This window comes from Liolophura sinensis, chromosome 1, assembly GCF_032854445.1.
Source record: "Liolophura sinensis isolate JHLJ2023 chromosome 1, CUHK_Ljap_v2, whole genome shotgun sequence".
Taxonomy (NCBI): domain Eukaryota; kingdom Metazoa; phylum Mollusca; class Polyplacophora; order Chitonida; family Chitonidae; genus Liolophura; species Liolophura sinensis.
Genome location: NC_088295.1, coordinates 5332575 through 5354058, shown reverse-complemented (window position 1 = coordinate 5354058; position 21484 = coordinate 5332575). Strand labels below are relative to the sequence as shown.

Here is a 21484-nt window from a genome sequence, read left to right as displayed (position 1 = left end):
TGATGATTTTCAAGATTCCCTATACTGGTATACTAATATTTCTGTCCATTTGGTAGCCCTCAAAGAAATATTCCGTTTAATCTGTTTCCTGAGGGATGACGAATTGCATTTCCATCGATTTAATGGATTGATCCCTACCCAATAACAAATGAATCCGTTCCCGATAATCATTTAATCCACAACGGGGAATGAATTAATCCGTTAATTCGACGTAACTGCAATCTGTCATCAACCAGGTAACGGATTTAACAAGAGACTTTTTATTTGCAGCAAGCTGCTAATTCTCAAATATCATGTGGGGTTTTGATGCTCTACAGCTTTTGAAGTCGAAGATGAAAATTTTCACTAAAACCCAGAGAAGTTGTGCGCCATTGATTATGGTGTATTCCTGTCTGAATCGACCAATCCTATGTTTCATTGACATATCTGGTAGAGAGCCGTACATATACATTTTACAGTAATATTATGCAGTGAGTCTGAAATTTAAACTCAATGTTGAAGGAAATTCAAACAAACCTCTCGTAAAAGGTGTAATGAGAAGCAAATAATAGCAATACAGAACACAGAAACTTTATTCAACAGTGATTTTGACACAATAAAATATGTGAATGGTATATGGATATAATTTTATTCGAAATGATTTAATATGTCTAGGCTAACTTCATGACTAACCCTAAAAAGAAATGCAGACTATGAGCGGGAATCCCTGACAGTATATATTAAAGCCGTAAGAAATAAAGCCTTGACTGATACGTTAAATCTAACGTTGAAAGATTAATTGGCGAGATTTTCTAATTTTATAATCCACCCCCAAAGGCATGGCATCTTGTTATATGGGATAGCTGGGAAGTAGATGTTGATGCCGGTGGGGTTGGTGGCATCCCAAGTGAAGTTGCCAGGGTAGCCTATCAGGCTGACCGTGGTTGACTGTGTGGTAGCGGGTGCCCCCAGGTAGAGCTCGCCCTGGTCCGGCCATGTCTGGAAGAAGACGTACACCACGGGACTGGCTTTACTGGTCGTGTACCTGGAGCAGACAAACACATAGATCTCAGAGAGAGTATTGTCTATGGAAGCCGGATAAGGTCAACATCGTACCATCGTTCCATCCTCGGCGATGGCACGAAGCGATGGCACGATGATGCGAAGCGATGGCACGATGACGCGAAGCGATGGCACGATGATGCGAAGCGATGGCACGATGATGCGAAGCGATGGTACGACGATGGTCCTATCCAGCTTCCATAATTGGTTATTGAATGATGGTTAAGTAGAAAAACTTTCGGGCAACTTTCGGGCATCTCACAAACTATGTGTGAGATTGATGTGTTATACACCCTACCCCTACAGTAAACAACCCCTGTATAACCATATATTTCCGTATCCTAACACTGAGTGACCATGTAACTAATACTATAGGAGGACGATACTTTTCGTCATGGCGACTAGATTATCACTGCCACAACAGCTTTAGATCTCTCTTTTCCAGTAGTTCAAACTTACCAGATACCGGGTGTTCTGGTATCGTTCTGATGCACCCAAGGTTTTGTCTTGTATATCGCCTCCCCGTTCACTCCCAGCCACTGTCCCATCTGACGAAGTCTCTCCTCAAAAATAGGATTTATTCTTCCGTCAGCAGAAGGTCCCACGTTCATTAACATGTTCCCTCCGGTGCTATCAACAAAGAGCAGAGAGTATGTGCATGATTTAGACTTCACCTGTCTAAACAAAGTATTAACCCATTAAAGGTACTATGAGTACCTGTTGGGTCCTTAATTCTGAGTGGATAAAATTTATTCACTGCACGGTTCTTGCCTTAGGTCTACCCTGACCCGGATTTTTGTTGGTCGTCTCCTCATCTTTCAAAACATTTACAATTACATCCATCGGTAGGCCGTAATTAATGACGTGTATATGGCTTGTCAGTCAGGTTATGTGACTGGGCAGCAGTACAGTCAACGGAAAGATCAGGTAAGGAGAACAGTAAATTGAGAAGTATTCATCAGAAAATTATACAGGACGCAGTTACCAACGAAAAATGTGTAAAAAAATTGTATAAATTTTTGCAAGCCGAGAAGATGAAGTTCAGCATTGGGGATATGGCACTGACATAATTCACTCCGAGTAGCCATATTATGAACTTGGCCAATCACTAGCGCTGACAGCGTCTCGTAACAATTCGCTATCAAAAAACCTATTTTCTCTCGTTTGTCAGTGTCGCGTCTTATAACGGACAGACAGATACCGATGCAAATTGACTTTTGCAGTTAGTTTAAGCGTTAAACTGAAGCATTTTAGACCACACATTTATGAGCAGTGAACTGAGAACGGCAGCCCGTGTCACAATGCGTACATGTTGCGCAGGATACTGCATTAACTTGTCAGGGTGAGCTGGCAAGACAACCACTTCGGGAGATTCGATCATTGCTTGAAGAAAAATATCGTGACTTTGCATAATTTTTCCTGAGCAAAGACCGATTTAGTACGAAAATATCTTCCCAAAATCTGAACGAAAGAGTCTGTTATCAATCAGAAGGTCCTGCTATGATCGGTAAATTGCCTGAAGTCGGTACAGTCGCCTGGACCAAATGCTTACACCCATGCAGGACGAGGATGAGACGAATTGCTAAAACACGACGCTTGTTCCCACAAGCATCGCAATGACTGATCGCCAAATTAAAAGAAAATTGGCACTTTGAACATGGAACAGAGGTGATACTCTTTGGTTGGGAATCAGACGTTATTGTGTGTATTTTCTCATTCTCACATTGCTTCATACCGATGGTAGGAGGTTTTGTGACATCACTCTAGATAGCTATAACATGGCAAAATGGCGTCACCCTATGGGTGGCTAGGTACTGAGGATTGTTTGCTATTTTTTGTTGATAAGCGGAGTAGAATTTTAAAAATAGTTTTAGAGTATTTCTGGAATACTACTTTATTTATTGATTCCGCTTTAGTGGCTGGCTTAAACAGAATGTGTTTAACAGAATGATCTGCCACACTAACAGAATCCATCCTACCACCACTGAAACAAGAGACTTTCTGTTAAATTTAACAGATTATGTTTTTTAAGTGTATCAGTGCTTACCTAACGGTCATGGCGAGCGTGGCCAGTATTTCCTCAATACTCAGGTAGTCTGCCAGGGCGGCGTTCCGGCGGTACCCCCATGATTCGCGGTCTATCGTCATAGCGTTCTCCCACTTGTGCTTCTGTAGGGAACCTGGTGAAGATACCGAAACATAGTCGGAACACAGCTGCATCTGGACGACGCGGCTTCGGGCGGCCACGAACAATTGAGACGCATCTTCCGTTATAGAACATCTTAATCAAATGTCAATAAAGCTTGTAAACTAGATTTACCTCTCAAAAAGTACTTAGAAGATGCAGAGCTTAATGAAATGGTTGGACAACTGGATCAATGACAGAAAAAATATTTTAATTATACGAAAACAAACTAGAAACAGGCTTATATCTTATGCTGCTTCAACGTTTAAGACAATTATCGGATGGAGCAGTAAAAGAACGTACGGTAGAGGAACGGGTACAGAACAGGTTTGGAGTAGTGAAGGAGGGGACGGTAGAGGAACGGGTACAGAACAGGTTTGGAGCAGTGAAGGAAGGTACGTCAGAGGATCGGGTACAGAACAGGTTTGGAGTAATGGAGGAAGGTACGGTAGAGGAACGGGTACAGAACAGGTTTGGAGCAGTGGAGGAAGGTACGGTAGAGGATCGGGTACAGAACAGGTTTGGAGCAGTGGAGGAAGGTACGGTAGAGGATCGGGTACAGAACAGGTTTGGAGCAGTGAAGGAAGGTACGGTAGAGGAACGGGTACAGAACAGGTTTGGAGCAGTGGAGGAAGGTACGGTAGAGGAACGGGTACAGAACAGGTTTGGAGCAGTGAAGAAAGGTAAGGTAGAGGATCGGGTACAGAACAGGTTTGGAGCAGTGGAGGAAGGTACGGTAGAGGATCGGGTATAGAACAGGTTTGGAGCAGTGAAGAAGGTACGGTAGAGGAACAGGCACAGAACAGGTTTGGAGCAGTGGAGGAAGGTACGGTAGAGGATCGGGTACAGAACAGGTTTGAAGCTGTGAAGAAAGGTACGGTAGAGGAACGGGTACAGAACAAGTTTGGAGCTATGAAGAAAGGTACGGTGGAGGAACCGGCACAGAACAGGTTTGGAGCAGTGGAGGAAGGGACGGTAGAGGAACGGGAACAGAACAGGTTCATTTGACCACCTGTCGTACCAATTGTCATCCCCACCCCAAGCTGTACTTTCTATGCACATTCAGTTTTTTTCTTCAACCTTCTGCACAGCACCAAAAATTGTATTGCACATACCAATAACGATTAACACTATCAGCTTTGCTCATATTTAATCTTGATGAATGAAGCTCTAAAAATTATTACCTTGTTCTTACCTGGGTTATAACGGTCAAGATACAGTCGTAGTACCTATAGATCAGGGGTCATGATGGTTGAAGGAACCAGGAAGGAACGGGTACGGGAATGTTATGTGCTTACCTGGGTTATAACGGTCTACACACAATCGTGGTGTCTACGGAACAGTGGTGAGAGGAACAAAGGAGGACCGGGTACGGAAATGTTCTTACCTGGGTTATAGCGGTCCTTGCAGTCGTAGTAGCCTCCGTGGGTACAGGAACAGTTCATTCCCCACCTGTCGTTGACAACAACATAATCCTTGACAGGGCTGCAAATTGAAGAAATGTATCCGGTTAATGCTGGGTTCATTAATTTAACTGTTTGTTTAGCCATGTTTTTTTAATGTCACAATAAGAGACGGTGTTCAGGTTTAGCATATGGGTGGAGGAAAGTGACCCGTTCCTTGAGAGAATCACAGCAGCTTTTCAAGTATCAAGCCAAACTCCTAGCCTTCACAAAATCACTGGCGAATCAGCGGAAGCTGGATCTGAACATGCAACCTCATAGGTCAAGGTATAGTCGTCTTCAGGAAGAACCCACGGATTAGATACCAATTAGAGGCTTCTCTGGGCTTACAGTGGTCCATCTAATATCGCGCTGAAAACTAGTGTAAATGTATCAAGGACACATGGTCATTTGTTTGTGATAGCCGCTTGTCTCTGTCGTTATGTTCATCTCGTTTAAGAATTCGTTGCATACCTCTCATTGTAGAGCCAGGCCAAGAAGTTTGTTGAGTTCCAGTAAGTGTCCGGAGCCTCCCAGTCCCCATCCGAGAAGATTAGATCCGGCTTGTACGCTTTCACGATTTCATACAGCTCTGGCATCGCCTTTGTCTGAAATAGGGAGAATCGAACACAGTTTAATACATACGACGACATAGGTTTGTGGCGGAGTTTGAAATAACTCCCCGCCACTGGCCAGGTTGGCTTCTACACTTCACTAACCTCCTGAACTAAAGTCATCGCAGCTCGCGAGGTATACCCGACTAACGTCCTGAGCTAAAGTCACCACAGATTGGCAGGTAAACCCGACTAACGTCCTGAGCTAATGTCACCACAGATTGCCAGGTATACCCGACTTACGTCCTGAGCTAAAGTCACCACCGATTGCCAGGTATACGTGACTAACGTCCTGAGCTAAAGTCATCACAGCTCACCAGGTATACCAAACTAACGTCCTGAGGTGATGTCACCACAGCTTGCCAGGCACCTCTAGCCGCCTGAGCTAAAGTGACCCTAGTTTGCCAGGTACACCTAAGGTCCTGAGCTAAAGTGAACTCAGTTTGCCAGATATACCTGACTAACGTCCTGAGCTAAAGTCACCACAGATTGCCAGGTACACCTTGACTAACGCATTGAGCCAAAGTCACCACAGATTGCCAGGTATACCCGACTTACGTCCTGAGCTAAAGTCACCACAGATTGCCAGGTATACGTGACTAACGTCCTGAGCTAAAGTCATCACAGCTCACCAGGTATACCAAACTAACGTCCTGAGGTGATGTCACCACAGCTTGCCAGGCACCTCTAGCCGCCTGAGCTAAAGTGACCCTAGTTTGCCAGGTACACCTAAGGTCCTGAGCTAAAGTGAACTCAGTTTGCCAGATATACTTGACTAACGTCCTGAGCTAAAGTCACCACAGATTGCCAGGTACACCTTGACTAACGCATTGAGCCAAAGTCACCACAGATTGCCAGGTATACCTGACTAGCCGCCTGAGGTAATGTCACAACAGCTTGTCAGGTATCTCACTAGCCGCCTGAGCTAAAGTGACCCTAGTTTGCCAGGTACACCTAAGGTCCTGAGCTAAAGTCACCCCAGCTTGCCAGATATATCTGACTAACCTGTGGATGAAAGGCACAGGAGAGCAAACGTCGGAAGCTAGCTTTGCTAAGCTTATGCACTCTTTTAAATTACATCACTTGGGCTGATGTTTTTAGTAAATTGTTGGAAAATTTTAAAGACAGATTACTTACTTTAGGAAAATCATTCGTAGTGAAGTTATTTTTCTTGTCCTGAACGTAGTAAGGGTGGAACCACTCGTACAGACAGTGGTAAAGACCGAAATGGACGTCTGTCTTACCGCGGACTGCCGCCGCCAGGTCAGCTGTAACAGTACGGTTAACCGAATGGCCGTAGTTATTTAGTTCGGAGTACATACTGGCTGAAAAAACGCATTTCTACCATAGTACACTTAATATGTGTTTTATTTATTTGATTGGTGTTTTACACCGTACTCGAAAACATTTCACTTACAATGTGTGTTTAAATCAAGTCTAGTTAAATACTTCACCGTTATAGACCCTATAGGGCATTCCACGTCTGTGAGTCAGCTTTCAACAACACTTTTTCTTCAAAACTATGTAACGCAATGGATCATGGGTTTTTCAATGATTTGGGAAAGACAATGAATACGACCATAGCTTGAATTGGGAAATCCATAGATCCCACAACCCTGGCATTGCAATGACTGATGATTGTGTTTACATATGTCCCTTACCGACAAGGTCCCTGTGAGGACCGGTATCCACCGAATTCCAGTTCCAAGCCACTTCAGACTGCCAGTTCGTGAAGCCCTCTGCATGTTTGGACGTCAAGACGACGTACCTGTCGGAAACACATAACGAAATCAAAACGATGGACCTGTCGGGAACACAAAAACTATATCAGAACGACGTACCTAGAGGCCGCAAAACGATATCAGAACGACATGCCTGCCGGGCATACAGATACGATATCAGAACGATGTGCCTACAAAGCACACAAAATCGTTATCACAACGACGTACTTGCCGGGCACACAAAAAAGATATCAGAACGACGTACTTGCCATGCACAGAAAGAAGATATCAGAACGGCCTACCTCTCTGGCACACAAAATGTATATCAGAACCAAGAACCTGTGTGGCACATAAAGGCGATCTTGGTCGAAACTAACTGATCGTTTTAGTGAGTGAGTGAGTGCTTGGGGTTTAACGCCGTGCTCAACCATTTTTCAGTCATATGACGACGAATGAATCCTTAGGGTGTATGTACGTGTAATGTGCCTCCTTGTTGCAGGACGGATTTCCACCGCTCTTTTATTTAGTGCTGCTTCACTGAGACGACTTACCAAAGGCAAGTAAGCCGCCCCGCCCGAGCCATTATACTGATACGGTTCAACCAGTCGTTGCACTGTCCCCTTCATGCTGAACGCCAAGCCAGGAATTTACAACCTCTTTTAAAGTCTTAGGTGTGACTCGATCAAGGATTGATCCTGGATCTACCGGCCCCGACTGATTGTTTTATGTTGCATTTTGCAGCTTTCACATTTTGATGTCAATCAGTCTAATTTAAACTTTTTACCGGTATTTCGTTTATTTTGTTGGTGATCAGCGCTGTAGTCAAGATTTTTCAGTTATTGAGCGCCGGTGGTGGGTCAGTGTTAAACAAAACCTTGGCCTTGGTATGCATATATACTTAGCACTTTACGGTACTTTTTTCAGTCAACCTCTCCGAGGTAATCCACCAACCTAATGGGCAAGCCACTTGTCAAGAACTTGTCTACGTGTGACATGATGCACGCCATATCGCGTCGGGAAACAAGTGGAAAACACCATCGACCACTTGCTGTTTCACAAAGGTCTCACAACAGAATGAGAGTGGGGATTACATCGATTCCCAATCCCAGGCCCAGACTGAACCCGAGACTCTCGGTTAGCAGTCGCACGCTTTCTTGTGGAGACACTTTAATCAGCTCCCTGATTCAGAAAAGTTTTATTTATTTTTATCGTAGAAATATCAAAGCCCTATACCATCTATGTACAATGTACACAGCAAACATAGGAGTAAAAATGATGGACATAGACTGTACATTACTACGGGTCCCCAAAGAAAAAATAGTTGTCTGTTTAGTAACATAAATATTTCTTTTATTTCAACTGTTTTAAGTAATTTTCACAAAAATAGCTATGGCTATTGTTATGTGCACAACTGCCGTCAGCTTCTAAATGTAACTTGCCACTGTTTACGTACGCTGAGTTCAGAGCCTGCTGTCTGCCTCTGCCTTAGAGTGTTCCAGAATACCCTCAGTTCGGGGCCTGTTTGTTTACAACAAGTGTTCAGGAATTTTCTTATTCTAGAAAATTCCACCAGTCTATATAAGACCAATGAATGCAGGTCAAAGGGGGAGAAAGGAGAATTATTGAGAGTTTTGGATGCTTTCACTGTGTATTACTTTAGTAGGCCTTTTTGTGATGAATGTTGGTGTCTTTATAGCCTCTGGCTTTGTTATATCCTATCTCCACCGAGCACTTGTTCAGTCTGAACTTGTATACTTAATTTGTGCTCTTGTGTAAACAGTGCTTGTTAGTACACGGACCCTGTCTGTGGAATTTTGTCTATATTTCGTCATACACTCAGTTATACTGTGGATTTTCCCTCTTATTTGTGCATTTATGCCTGTATGGTTTTCAGCATTGTGGAATATAAGCGTCCGTTTGGACTTGACACCGTTGTACATGTAAGTACTTTAGTATTTGTATAGATACTGCTATCCTTTCTTGTTAAACATAAGCACTTTAGTATTTGTAATAGTCTTATTATCTGTTCTTGTTAAACCTAATAAATTGTTGTAAAATAAAATCTGCTGGTTTTGGTTACTTTTTTGTGCGGCTAAACTGTCGTGTATTTCGAACAAGCCATCTCTTTATAATACAGAGAGTTTGGGTCGTAACACTATTTATAGTTTAATGGCAAGAAGGAAAAGTTTATCAAGCAACATTTGGTTACACTAGACTAGTATATACTCGGGCAATTCAAAGAAACAAAAGGGCAACAAAAAATTATTCGTAAAGAATTATTGTCTATTTTTAGTGACATGAGTTGGAAATCAAAGAAATAAATAGTTTGACAAATTATAGCAGTATAGTCAAACAATTTATTTTCTGACCAGAAAAAATAATCAGTAACGCGTTTTAATTAGTTACCATTAAGCAAGGCTATTATATTTGACATGATCTTCGTCAAAGTGTACCCCAAAACAAGCAATTTGTCAAAAGAAACCAAAACAACTTTAAGGAACTGAAGTATTTATAGTAGATATAACCACTGCATTTTTCACACTGCGGGCATAGCCTATAGCTCATGCCCTAGAGTGGATGATGCGTCTGTCCCAGCCTAATTACAGTTCCGTCCCGCAGTTTGTAGGCCAAGAGCCACGTGGTTAACTGATAGTTATTGACAAGGATACACGATCTTATAAGGTTCATTATCGGTGAAATGTAGGATAGTAAGGCATTTCTGACATGGTTGAGATACATCGGTTACAAAACCATGGAGACATCTAAGTACACAACTATACACACATACCTGAATACTTGACTTATTGTGTACTTTCTGTCATTCATCTGAGACTACTGATATAGCGACTGATCTTATCAGTTGGCCAGGTTGACTAACTCCGGACACCTATCTATACGAACTGACCTGTCCGTATGACTAACGAAGCTGATCACCTGGCTCCGGGCGTCTGACATTACCAATTGACCTGGTCATCGGACTTAGGGCCCCTGACATTACTAATTGGCCTGATCGTCTGCCTCCCGAGACCTCACATTACCAATTGACCTTGTCATCTGACTTGGGGCCCCGACATTACTAATTGGTCTGGTCGTCTGGCTCCCGGCACCTGGCATTTCTAATTGGCCTGGTCGTCTGGCCCCGAGCCCCTGGTATTACTAATTGGCCTGGTCGCCTGGCTCAGGTTGCCTTCTAATTGGCCAGATCTACCTCGGAACATTACTACTTTATGGTAGACCATAAAATCCCAATCCAGACGTCTGTCATTATAAATACTGAGGCTGATTACCTGGCTCCGGACGCCTGCAATAACTCGGCCCATTCATCTGGGTCAAAGAGCTCAGCCTTGAATAACGGTGCGAAGTCAGCATACGTGAAGCCGGGAGGATAGTTATTGTTCATGAAGTCCACATAGTTTTTATTTTTAAAGCCCTTCCAGTACTGCCAAAACCATTCCCCAGTGTTGCCATATGGTCCGTAACCGACGCTGGGCACGGAAAATACACCCCAGTGGATGAAGATGCCGATCTTAGCATCGTCGTACCAGTCCGGCAGAGGCCTGCTGTCGAGGGACTCCCAGTTTGGTTGGTACTGCGCCTTGCCCCAGGCGATCATGCCCAGTAGACAGACACAGGTCACCAACAGAGACGTCCACGCCATACTTACTGCTCGGTTTGTTTAGCGGTGTGAAGCAATAAAGGATGAATCACTTATCGAGTTTATCAGTAGTCTGTCATGTGCCATAGGTACAGTTACCGTCAATAAAATCTGCAAGAACAATAAGGCGACCTTTAACTCTTAACTATCGTTGAGATAGATAAACCGGGATTGGATGGATTGCTTTAACATATTTATATAATTTCACACAAGAAAGATAGACAGAAATCAGCACATTAATTCATATAATCCAGGCCTGTTTGGTTGACATAGTTACTCCTTTAACTGTATGTCCTGTGCCCATATCTTAATGGCTGAAGATCCACTGATTCTATCCACAACACCACTTATATCAGGGCCACCCAACACCACTTATATCAGGACCACCCAACACCACCTATATCAGGATCACCCAACACCACTTATATCAGAGCCACCCAACACCACTTTTATCAGGGCCACCCAACACCACTTGTACCACGTTGTACGTTTACGTTGTACAACCTTTTTGAAGTCTTAATTGTGACTAATTTACTTTGTTATGTACGTATGTAAACAACCTGTGCCAAACAACCTGTGCCAAACAACCTGTGCTAAACCACATGTGCTAAACCACCTGTGCTAAACCGCATGTGCAAAACAACCTGTGCTAAACAACCTGTGCAAAACAATCTGTGCTAAACAACCTGTGCTAAAACACCTGTGTAAATCAACCTGAACTAAACAACCTGTGTTAAACAACCTGTGCTAAACAACCTGAGCTAAACAAGCTGTACAAAACAACTTGTGCTAAGCAACCTGTGCTAAACAACCTGTGCAAAACAACCTGTGCTAAACGACCTGTGTAAAACAACCTGAACTAAACAACCTGTGCTAAACAACCTGAGCTAAACAAGCTGTACAAAACAACTTGTGCTAAACAACCTGTGTTAAACAAACTGTGCTAAACAACCTGTGTTAAAAAACCTGTACAAAACAACTTGTGCAAAGCAACCTGTGCTAAACAACCTGTGCAAAACAACCTGTGCTAAAAAACCTGTGCTAAACGACCTGTGCAAAACAACCTGAACTAAACAACCTGTGCTAAACAACCTGAGCTAAACAAGCTGTACAAAACAACTTGTGCTAAACAACCTGTGTTAAACAACCTGTGCTAAACAACCTGTGTTAAAAAACCTGTGCCAAACATCCTGTGCTAAGCAACCTGTGCTAAACAACCTGTGCTAAAGACCCTGTGCAAAAACAACCTGTGCTAAACAACAACTGTAAACTGTATAGCATGGCTCTATATGTCGGTATTGTTTATGGTATTGAGTAGTTCTCTTACTATAGGCTGGGGTGGGACGAGGGAGTAGGCCTCTTTGGCTGATGTGGCTGATGTGGACCCACGAGCCTCTCACCATTGAGCTCTTTGTGAGTTCAAGTCCATTGCATATTCGCTTCTTTCCTGGCCGTACGTGGGAAGTTTTGTCAGCAACCGGCGGATGGTCATGGGTTTTTCCCGGGTTACATGGTTTCCTTCCACCACAATGCTTGTCGCCGTCGTGTAAGTGAAATATTCTTGATATATATATATATATATATATATATATATATATATATATATATATATATATATATATATATATATATATATATATATATATATATATATATATATATATATATATATATATATATATATAGGTTGCCTAACTCCGGACACCTAGCTTTACGAATTGATCACCTGGCTCCGGGCCCCTGACATTACTAATTGGCCTGGTCGCCTGGCTCCTAGTCCCTGTCATTACTAATTGACCTGGTCGTCTGACTCCTAGTCCCTGTCATTACTAATTGACCTGGTCGTCTGGCTCCTAGTCCCTGTCATTACTAATTGACCTGGTCGTCTGGCTCCCGGCACCTGACATTTCTAATTGGCCTGGTAGTCTGGCTCCGAGCCCCTGTCATTACTAATTGGCTTGGTCGCCTGGCACCGGGTCCCTGGCATTACTAATTGGCCTGGTCGCCTGGCTCAGGTTGCCTTCTAATTGGCCAGATCTACCTCGGAACATTACTACTTTATGGTAGACCATAAAATCCCAATCCAGACGTCTGTCATTATAAATACTGAGGCTGATTACCTGGCTCCGGACGCCTGCAATAACTCGGCCCATTCATCTGGGTCAAAGAGCTCAGCCTTGAATAACGGTGCGAAGTCAGCATACGTGAAGCCGGGAGGATAGTTATTGTTCATGAAGTCCACGTAGTTTTTCTTTTTAGAGCCCTTCCAGTACTGCCAAAACCATTCCGCATTTTTGACATATGGTCCGTAACCGACGCTGGACACGGAAAATACACCCCAGTGGATGAAGATGCCGATCTTAGCATCATCGTACCAGTCCGGCAGAGGCCTGCTGTCGAGGGACTCCCAGTTTGGTTGGTACTGCGCCTTGCCCCAGGCGATCATGCCCAGTAGACAGACACAGGTCACCAACAGAGACGTCCACGCCATACTTACTGCTCGGTTTGTTTAGCGGTGTGAAGCAATAAAGGATGAATCACTTATCGAGTTTATCAGTAGTCTGTCATGTGCCATAGGTACAGTTACCGTCAATAAAATCTGCAAGAACAATAAGGCGACCTTTAACTCTTAACTATCGTTGAGATAGATAAACCGGGATTGGATGGATTGCTTTAACATATTTATATAATTTCACACAAAAAAGATAGACAGAAATCAGCACATTAATTCATATAATCCAGGCCTGTTTGGTTGACATAGTTACTCCTTTAACTGTATGTCCTGTGCCCATATCTTAATGGCTGAAGATCCACTGATTCTATCCACAACACCACTTATATCAGGGCCACCCAACACCACTTATATCAGGACCACCCAACACCACTTATATCAGAGCCACCCAACACCACTTTTATCAGGGCCACCCAACACCACTTATGCCTCGGGAGTCTATACGAGCTATACGAGATAGTCAATGCTTATAAACCAGAAGTTATTTGATGTGATGGCGATTGGGAAGCAAATTCAGCATACTGGAACTCCACAGAATTCTTAGCATGGCTCTACAATGACAGGTATATCTCCCTTACTGGAATTCCACAGAATTCTTAGCATGGCTCTACAATGACAAGTATACCATTTACTGGACCTCCACACAGTTTATAGTATGTCTCTACAATGACAGGTACACCACACTTCCTGGATCTCCATATAGATTATAGCATGGCTCTACAATGACAGGTATACCACACTTACTGGAACTCCACACAGTTTATAGTATGTCTCAACAATGACAGGTGTACCACTCTTACTGGAACTCCACACAGATTATAGCATGGCTCTAAAATGACAGGTATGCCACACTTACTGGAACTCCACACAGATTATATCATGGTTCTACAATGACAGGGATACTACTCACTGGACCTCCACACAGTTTATCGTATGGCTCTACAATGACAGGTGTACCACTCTTACTGGAACTCCACACAGATTATAGCATGGCTCTAAAATGACAGGTATGCCACACTTACTGGAACTCCACACAGATTATAGCATGGTTCTACAATGACAGGTATACCACACTTACTGAGATTCACCACGGTTTATACCAGGATTACAATGGAAGGTGTACCACACTTGCTGCAATTCCACACAGTTTATAGATTGGCTCTACATTGACAGGTGTACCACACTCCCTGAGATAACACACAGTTTATAGCAAAACTACAATGGCAGGTGTACCACACTTGCTGCAGCTCCACACAGTTTATCGTATGGCTCTACAATGACAGGTATACCACACTCACTGAGATTACACACAGTTTATAGCAGGAGAACAATGGAAGGTGTACCACACTTGCTGCAACTCAACGCTGTTTATGGATTGGCTCTAGATTGACATGTGTACCACACTCACTGAGATTCACCACAGTTTATAGCAGGACTCCAATGACAGCTATACCACACTTGCTGCAGCTCCACACAGTTTATAGAATGGCTCTACAATGACAGGTGTACCACACTCACTGAGATTACACACAGTTTATAGCAGGACTACAATGACAGGCGTACCACACTTGCTGCAACTCAACGCTGTTTATAGATTGGCTCGACATTGACAGGTGTACCACACTCACTGAGATTACACACAGTTTATAGCAGGACTACAATGAAAGGCGTACCACACTTGCTGCAACTCAACGCTGTTTATAGATTGGCTCGACATTGACAGGTGTACCACACTCACTGAGATTCACCACGATTTATAACAGGAGAAAAATGGAAGGTGTACCACAGTTGCTGCAACTCAACGCAGTTTATAGATTGGCTCAGGAAACCTAATTGCCTGGGGTAAAGCATCGATCTTTGACAAGTTACCGCAACAGTTTCCCACGTGTGAAGTACAGATATGCACGTCATATTTGTGAAAGACATGTGTACGTCGGTTGCGGCTTGTTGCAACCAAGTTCAGAAGACTCTCACCAACGCGGTCGCTGTGAGTTCATGTCCAGCTCATGCTGGCTTCCTCCCCGGCCGTATGCGGGAAAGTCTGCAGCAACCTGTGGATGGCTGTGGGTTTCCTCCGGGCTCCGGTTGACATTGTCATTTAAGTACTGGAGGGAATATGCTTTTAAACGTGAGCCCAACGGCTGATGGAAGGATTACACCCTTATGTGAAGACAGGCTACGCAAATTGAAGTGGTTGGAAGTGAAGGGGAAGGGATATACAAGACAAAAGTCTGGAAAACCCAGAATATTACAATTAACCTGGACGTGTGGCTAGTCTGTGATCCTCCGTGATTTTCTCATGTTAGTGCGTGTAATGCCGGTACTGATGTGAATACATCCTGTAAAGACAAAACGTTTTGAACACGGTGATTGTGTAGGATATTCATAAACACTCAGTACCCAATCCAACAGATTCCTTATTCTGTATATACTGATCTAATTATATACACAAATCATCTATATTTTGAACTGATCGTTTGAACATCCCATAGCCTATCAATGACCAGTTGCTGATGCTCAATAGTCCGGGTAGCCTAGCCGGTATAGATAATACTCTCTACTAATGCTGATTTGCAGGTATACCACCAGTAAGGTGAACTTGTCCGTGTATGCGATACTACTGAAGTGGCCCAACACGGACACCCTGTACCTGGATGCTGTTACAGCCACGTCCAGCACTGTGGTCACTCTGCTTGGCTACCCTGGGCACCTCTTCTGGACCCCAATCAATCCCAGGGGACTCAGCATCATGATACCACCTATACCTATCAATAAAATGCCCTGCGAATGGGGATGGGTGTTTAAACTAGAAAACTTAGAGCACATATTTTACTTTCTTACTCTCTCTTTTCGTAGGCTGTGTAAATCGTACTTTTTTTTCTAAGGTCTAAAATCTAGATAATTCATCACAACTACACCCGCCAAATTCTGACTTAGTCCTATCAACTTCCGACCTGTATTGTCAAATTCTGCAGGTGTCCTGTTGTCCTGCCAAGTTCTAGCCTTGTCCTGCCAAGTTCCAAAATTGTTCTGCCCGTCCCCTGGCTAAATTCTGCTATTTTCTTGACCAAATTGTGAAACTAGCTTTATCAAATTGTGATCTTTTCCGGACCATCTTATGTCCTTTTTTCTGACCAAACCGTGACCGTTTCGTGACAAAATTCTAACCTTATCCCAATCAAATTCTCACACTGCTCTAGCCAAATTCTAACATTTTCACGTCCAAAATTCTGACATTGCTTGACTTGGCCAAATTGTGCCCTTGTCCCGACCAAATTCTGAACTTATCTTGGACGAATTCTGACATTGTCATGGTCAAAATCTGACAATGACCTGATCAAACTGGAACATTCCCCTGACAAAATTCTGACATTGTCCTTACCAAATTCTGACAATGGCCTGACCATATTCTGCATCTCCACAACAAGCTATATGACCCGTGTGTGACGCATCTCCACAATGAGCTTCATGACCCATGTGTGATGTATCTCCACAATATGGTTCATGACACATGTGTGACGCATCTCCACAATGAGGTTCATGATTCATGTGTGACGCATCTCCACAATCAGCTTCATGACCCATGTGTGACGCATCTTCACAATGAGGTTCATGACACATGTGAGACGCATCTCCACAATCAGCTTCATGACCCATGTGTGACGCATCTTCACAATGAGGTTCATGACACATGTGAGACGCATCTCCACAATCAGCTTCATGACCCATGTGTGACGCATCTTCACAATGAGGTTCATGACACATGTGAGACGCATCTCCACAATCAGCTTCATGATTAATGTGTGACACATCTCCACAATGAGGTTCATGATTAATGTGTGACGCATCTCCACAATGAGGTTCATGACACATGTGAGACGCATCTCCACAATCAGCTTCATGATTAATGTGTGACACATCTCCACAATGAGGTTCATGACACATGTGAGACGCATCTCCACAATCAGCTTCATGATTAATGTGTGACACATCTCCACAATGAGGTTCATGACCCATGTGTGACGTATCTCCAGAATAAGGTTCATGACCCATGTGTGACGCATCTCCACAATGAGGTTCATGATTCATGTGTGACGTATCTCCACAATAAGGTTTATGACACATGTGTGACGCATCTCTACAACCAGGTTCATGATTAATGTGTGACGCATCTTCACAATAAGGTTCATGATTCATGTGAGACGTATCTCCACAATAAGGTTCATGACACATGTGTGACGCATCTCCACAACCAGGTTCATGATTAATGTGTGACGCATCTCCACAATGAGGTTCATGATTCATGTGAGACGTATCTCCACAATAAGGTTCATGGCCCATGTGCGACGTATCTCCACAATGAGGTTCATGATTCATGTGTGACGCATCTCCACAATCAGCTTCATGACCCATGTGTGACGCATCTTCACAATGAGGTTCATGACACATGTGAGACGCAATCTCCACAATCAGCTTCATGACCCATGTGTGACACATCTCCACAATGAGGTTCATGACCCATGTGTGACGCATCTTCACAATGAGGTTCATGACACATGTGAGACGCATCTCCACAATCAGCTTCATGACCCATGTGTGACGCATCTTCACAATGAGGTTCATGACACATGTGAGACGCATCTCCACAATCAGCTTCATGATTAATGTGTGACACATCTCCACAATGAGGTTCATGACCCATGTGTGACGCATCTCCACAATAAGGTTCATGATTCATGTGTGACGTATCTCCAGAATAAGGTTCATGACCCATGTGTGACGCATCTCCACAATGAGGTTCATGATTCATGTGTGACGTATCTCCACAATAAGGTTTATGACACATGTGTGACGCATCTCCACAACCAGGTTCATGATTAATGTGTGACGCATCTTCACAATAAGGTTCATGATTCATGTGAGACGTATCTCCACAATAAGGTTCATGACACATGTGTGACGCATCTCCACAACCAGGTTCATGATTAATGTGTGACGCATCTCCACAATGAGGTTCATGATTCATGTGAGACGTATCTCCACAATAAGGTTCATGGCCCATGTGCGACGTATCTCCACAATGAGGTTCATGATTCATGTGTGACGCATCTCCACAATGAGGTTCATGATTCATGTGTGACGTATCTCCAGAATAAGGTTCATGACCCATGTGTGACGCATCTCCACAATGAGCTTCATGACTACATGCCAATATTACTGATTTAATGTTGGATATCTGTATGCATCTTCTCTTCTATTGGATGCCGGGAGTATGCACATAGAGCATTCCAACAGTCTGTCCTAATGGAGGGGTGTTGGTTGAAGCATTCTGATAAAATAGGACAGAGGCCGGAAACAAACGCCGTCATTTAGATGACAGGTATTTGTTGAAGGCCGCCAGTACTCTACACTTTTCTCTCCAACACTATATATTATTCGTCTTACACGACCCAAAAGCTTCAAACCGTCATTTAACATGACGTTACAGTTACCGCCGTCGGTTCTACTTCTTCTTACTTAAGAGAGTTTAAAATGTTTATATGGATGAAAGGATGTTTTAACATTGGTGAAAGGGTTTCTGGATGTAGGTAGAGCTTTGATGTCGGTAAACGATTGGATGTGGGATGTAGAACAGCACTGTTCGAACATTCCACCGTTAGGTCTACCTGCATCCCCTAACTGGTTGGCGGTGAGGCGGTCAGTCAGTGTTTAGGGTTTAACATCGTACAATTTTACAGTGATATGACGACGAAAGAGTCCTCAGAGTGCATGCGCGTGTAAAGTGCCTCCTCTGTGAACACTCTTTTATCTAGTGCTGCTTCACTGAGACGATTTACCGAAGGCAAGTAAGCCGCCCCGAATGAGCAATTATACAAATACAGGTCAACCAGAAGAAGTTACAACTTCCTCTTTCAAAGTCTTAGGTGTGACCCGACCCAGGATTGATCCTGGATATATCGCTACCAAAGCGGACGGTGAGGTGGTAGATTGCCGGCGGGATGTAGCCCAGAACCGATCGAACATCCCACCATTAGGTCTACATGCATTCCTCAACTAGTTGGCGTAGTAGATCGTCTATGGAATGTAGCCTATCACGGTCTACGGCCAACTGTTAGGCCTACATGTAACCATCAAATAGGTGTCGGTGAAGTGGCAGAATGCCGATGGGATGTAGCCCAGCATAGTTCCAACATTCCCTCATAACGTGTCATCTGTAAAAGTATTCCGTCCACAATACAAACTGGCATTATACATATTTCTTCTCTGTCAAAATCTGAAACCCCGCCGTCAGACAGAAAGTATCAAGTTTCTGGCGTTTACAGTAAACAAGTGTTAACCTCGGCCAATATTGTCGCCATCAGTTGGCATTTACAGTATACAGGTGTCACACTCATCCAATACTGTCGGCGTGAATTGATGTTTACAGTAAACAGGTGTCATCCTCGGCCAATATTTTCGTCATCAGATAAAATTTACAGTAGACAGGTGTCACACTCCGCCAATACTGTCGTCGTGAATTGGTGTTTACAGTAAACACGTGTCATCCACGGCTAATATTGTCATCATGAATTGCCATTTACAGTACACAGGTGTCACACTCGGCCAATATTGTCGTCATGAATTGGCATTTAGAGTAGACAGGTGTCACCCTTGGACGAAACTGCGACAGCTTCGGTGGCCTGATGATTAAAGCGTCCGTCTCGAAGTCGGGAGGCGCTGGATCAGGTCGGGTCATACGAAAAATCGTACTTGTTGCTCCCTCGCTTGGCGCTTAGCGCTGAAAGACTAGAGCAAGGAAGCAGGACTGGTTGGCCCGGTGTCAGTATAATGTGACTGTATGGGGTGTCATGTCTGGTGTCTTCGCCATAATACTTCAGTGGCGGCAGCATTTTGGCGGCATTGACACGCCCTACCACAAGAAGACACATACACCTCATGCCGACTCCTCGTCGTCGTATGACTGAAAAATTGCTAATTACGATGTTAAACCCCAAGCATCCATTCATTCATTCTGTCAATATTGTCGTCATGAAATGGAATTTACAGTAGACAGGTGTCACATGGCAACTACTGTCGTTATCAATTGGCATTTATGGTAGACAGGTGTCACACGGCCACTACTGTCGTTATCAATTGGCATTTACAGTAGACATGTGTCATCCTCGGCTAAAGCTGTAGTTAATCCAAATCTGAAATTTTCAAATTGCAGTTTTGTCCATCCGATGGAACAGTAAAACCATAGACATTATCTATGGTATAAAGTAACGAGCACGAATGCAAGAAAAGTTAAAAACAGTACTTCGTAGTATTTATATATTTAATTATTTGATTATTTATTTAACTGATTGATGCTCACTGCATATGAGAATATTTAAACTTAATTAGGGCGGAAAATTAGGACGGTGGTGGAAACCGGCTGACATAAAGCCGCAGCTGAAATTCACTACCTGACCTTATTGGATAAGAAGGTATAGCGAGTGACGCTTTAAACGATTTAGCTAGCGAGGCCTGTACCCCATTTCTCAGCACGTGGCGGTGGAAGCACTATGTAGTGTTTAGTGATGTTATAAAGTATACAGCAACACACGTGTTGGGCACAAAAGCCACAGAATCATTTGTAACAGCATTAGTTTTCGCAGTTTATTGCGGCGTCTATCACATGAAGGCAAGTCAAGAAATGTCCAGAAAATGTTTTAGAAAATACATGTACAAATGCATAAGTCTAGAAGAATTTACTTGTCCGTCTTGTCACTACATAACAGAAGTTACTGTAATCTCAAAACGACAATAATCACATATTGTATGACAAACAGTTTATGTCTGTTTTAACACCTGTAAGTAGAAGACAATGAATGCCGATTGAGTCCAATATTAACAAAACTCATTTCTGATAAAACGTCAAATTAACTCAAAAATGGATTAAGAATATATGATGTATCTGTTTTAGTTTACCCACATGTAAATTGGCGGACGTTTCTTTTTATTAGTTGTTCTTTTGTAATCCTATTGTCTCACTGCGTTGGTCCGAATGACCTGGGCCCAGTTGTTCAAAAGTGTGTTAGCAATCAATCCCGGTATAAACTTTAGTCTGGATTATAAGTGTCATTAGCTCTGTGTTAAGTCTGGACTGGCATTAACTCTTAATACACTCGGTCCCTGCTTCTATATTGCTGTAGTGATTAACTAATATATTTATTTATGTATTTATTTATTTTATTTGTGTTTTAAGCTGTACTCAAGAGCATTTTACTTATACGACGGCGGCCAGCATTATCTTGGGAGGAAACCGGGCAGCGTCCGGGGGAACCCACCA

General features: G+C 43.2%; 1 protein-coding gene across 1 annotated transcript; it reads right to left on the bottom strand.

Moving 5' to 3' along the window:
- Nucleotides 1–732: 732 nt before the first annotated feature.
- On the bottom strand, nucleotides 733–20099 carry LOC135467507 (alpha-L-fucosidase-like). Its single transcript, XM_064745283.1, has 10 exons — nucleotides 20080–20099; nucleotides 11906–11921; nucleotides 10291–10592; nucleotides 6944–7050; nucleotides 6420–6550; nucleotides 5143–5276; nucleotides 4614–4711; nucleotides 3089–3221; nucleotides 1501–1671; nucleotides 733–1024 (listed from the first exon to the last, which is right to left on the bottom strand). The coding sequence occupies exons 1-10, from the start codon at nucleotides 20097–20099 to the stop codon at nucleotides 775–777; spliced, it is 1362 nt and encodes a 453-aa protein (XP_064601353.1). The 3' UTR covers nucleotides 733–774.
- Nucleotides 20100–21484: the final 1385 nt, after the last annotated feature.

Bases quoted from the DNA above. Each gene is read 5' to 3' on its own strand.
- LOC135467507 (XM_064745283.1), bottom strand. From the start codon at position 20,099: ATGTGTCTTCTTGTGGTAGG. The intron at 7,051-10,290 runs GTAATCAGCCTC...TGTTTCCGACAG, and splicing joins TTGCAGGCGTCCGGAGCCAG to GTACGTCGTCTTGACGTCCA. The intron at 1,025-1,500 runs GTAAGTTTGAAC...TGTCTGCTCCAG, and splicing joins ACCAGAACACCCGGTATCTG to GTACACGACCAGTAAAGCCA.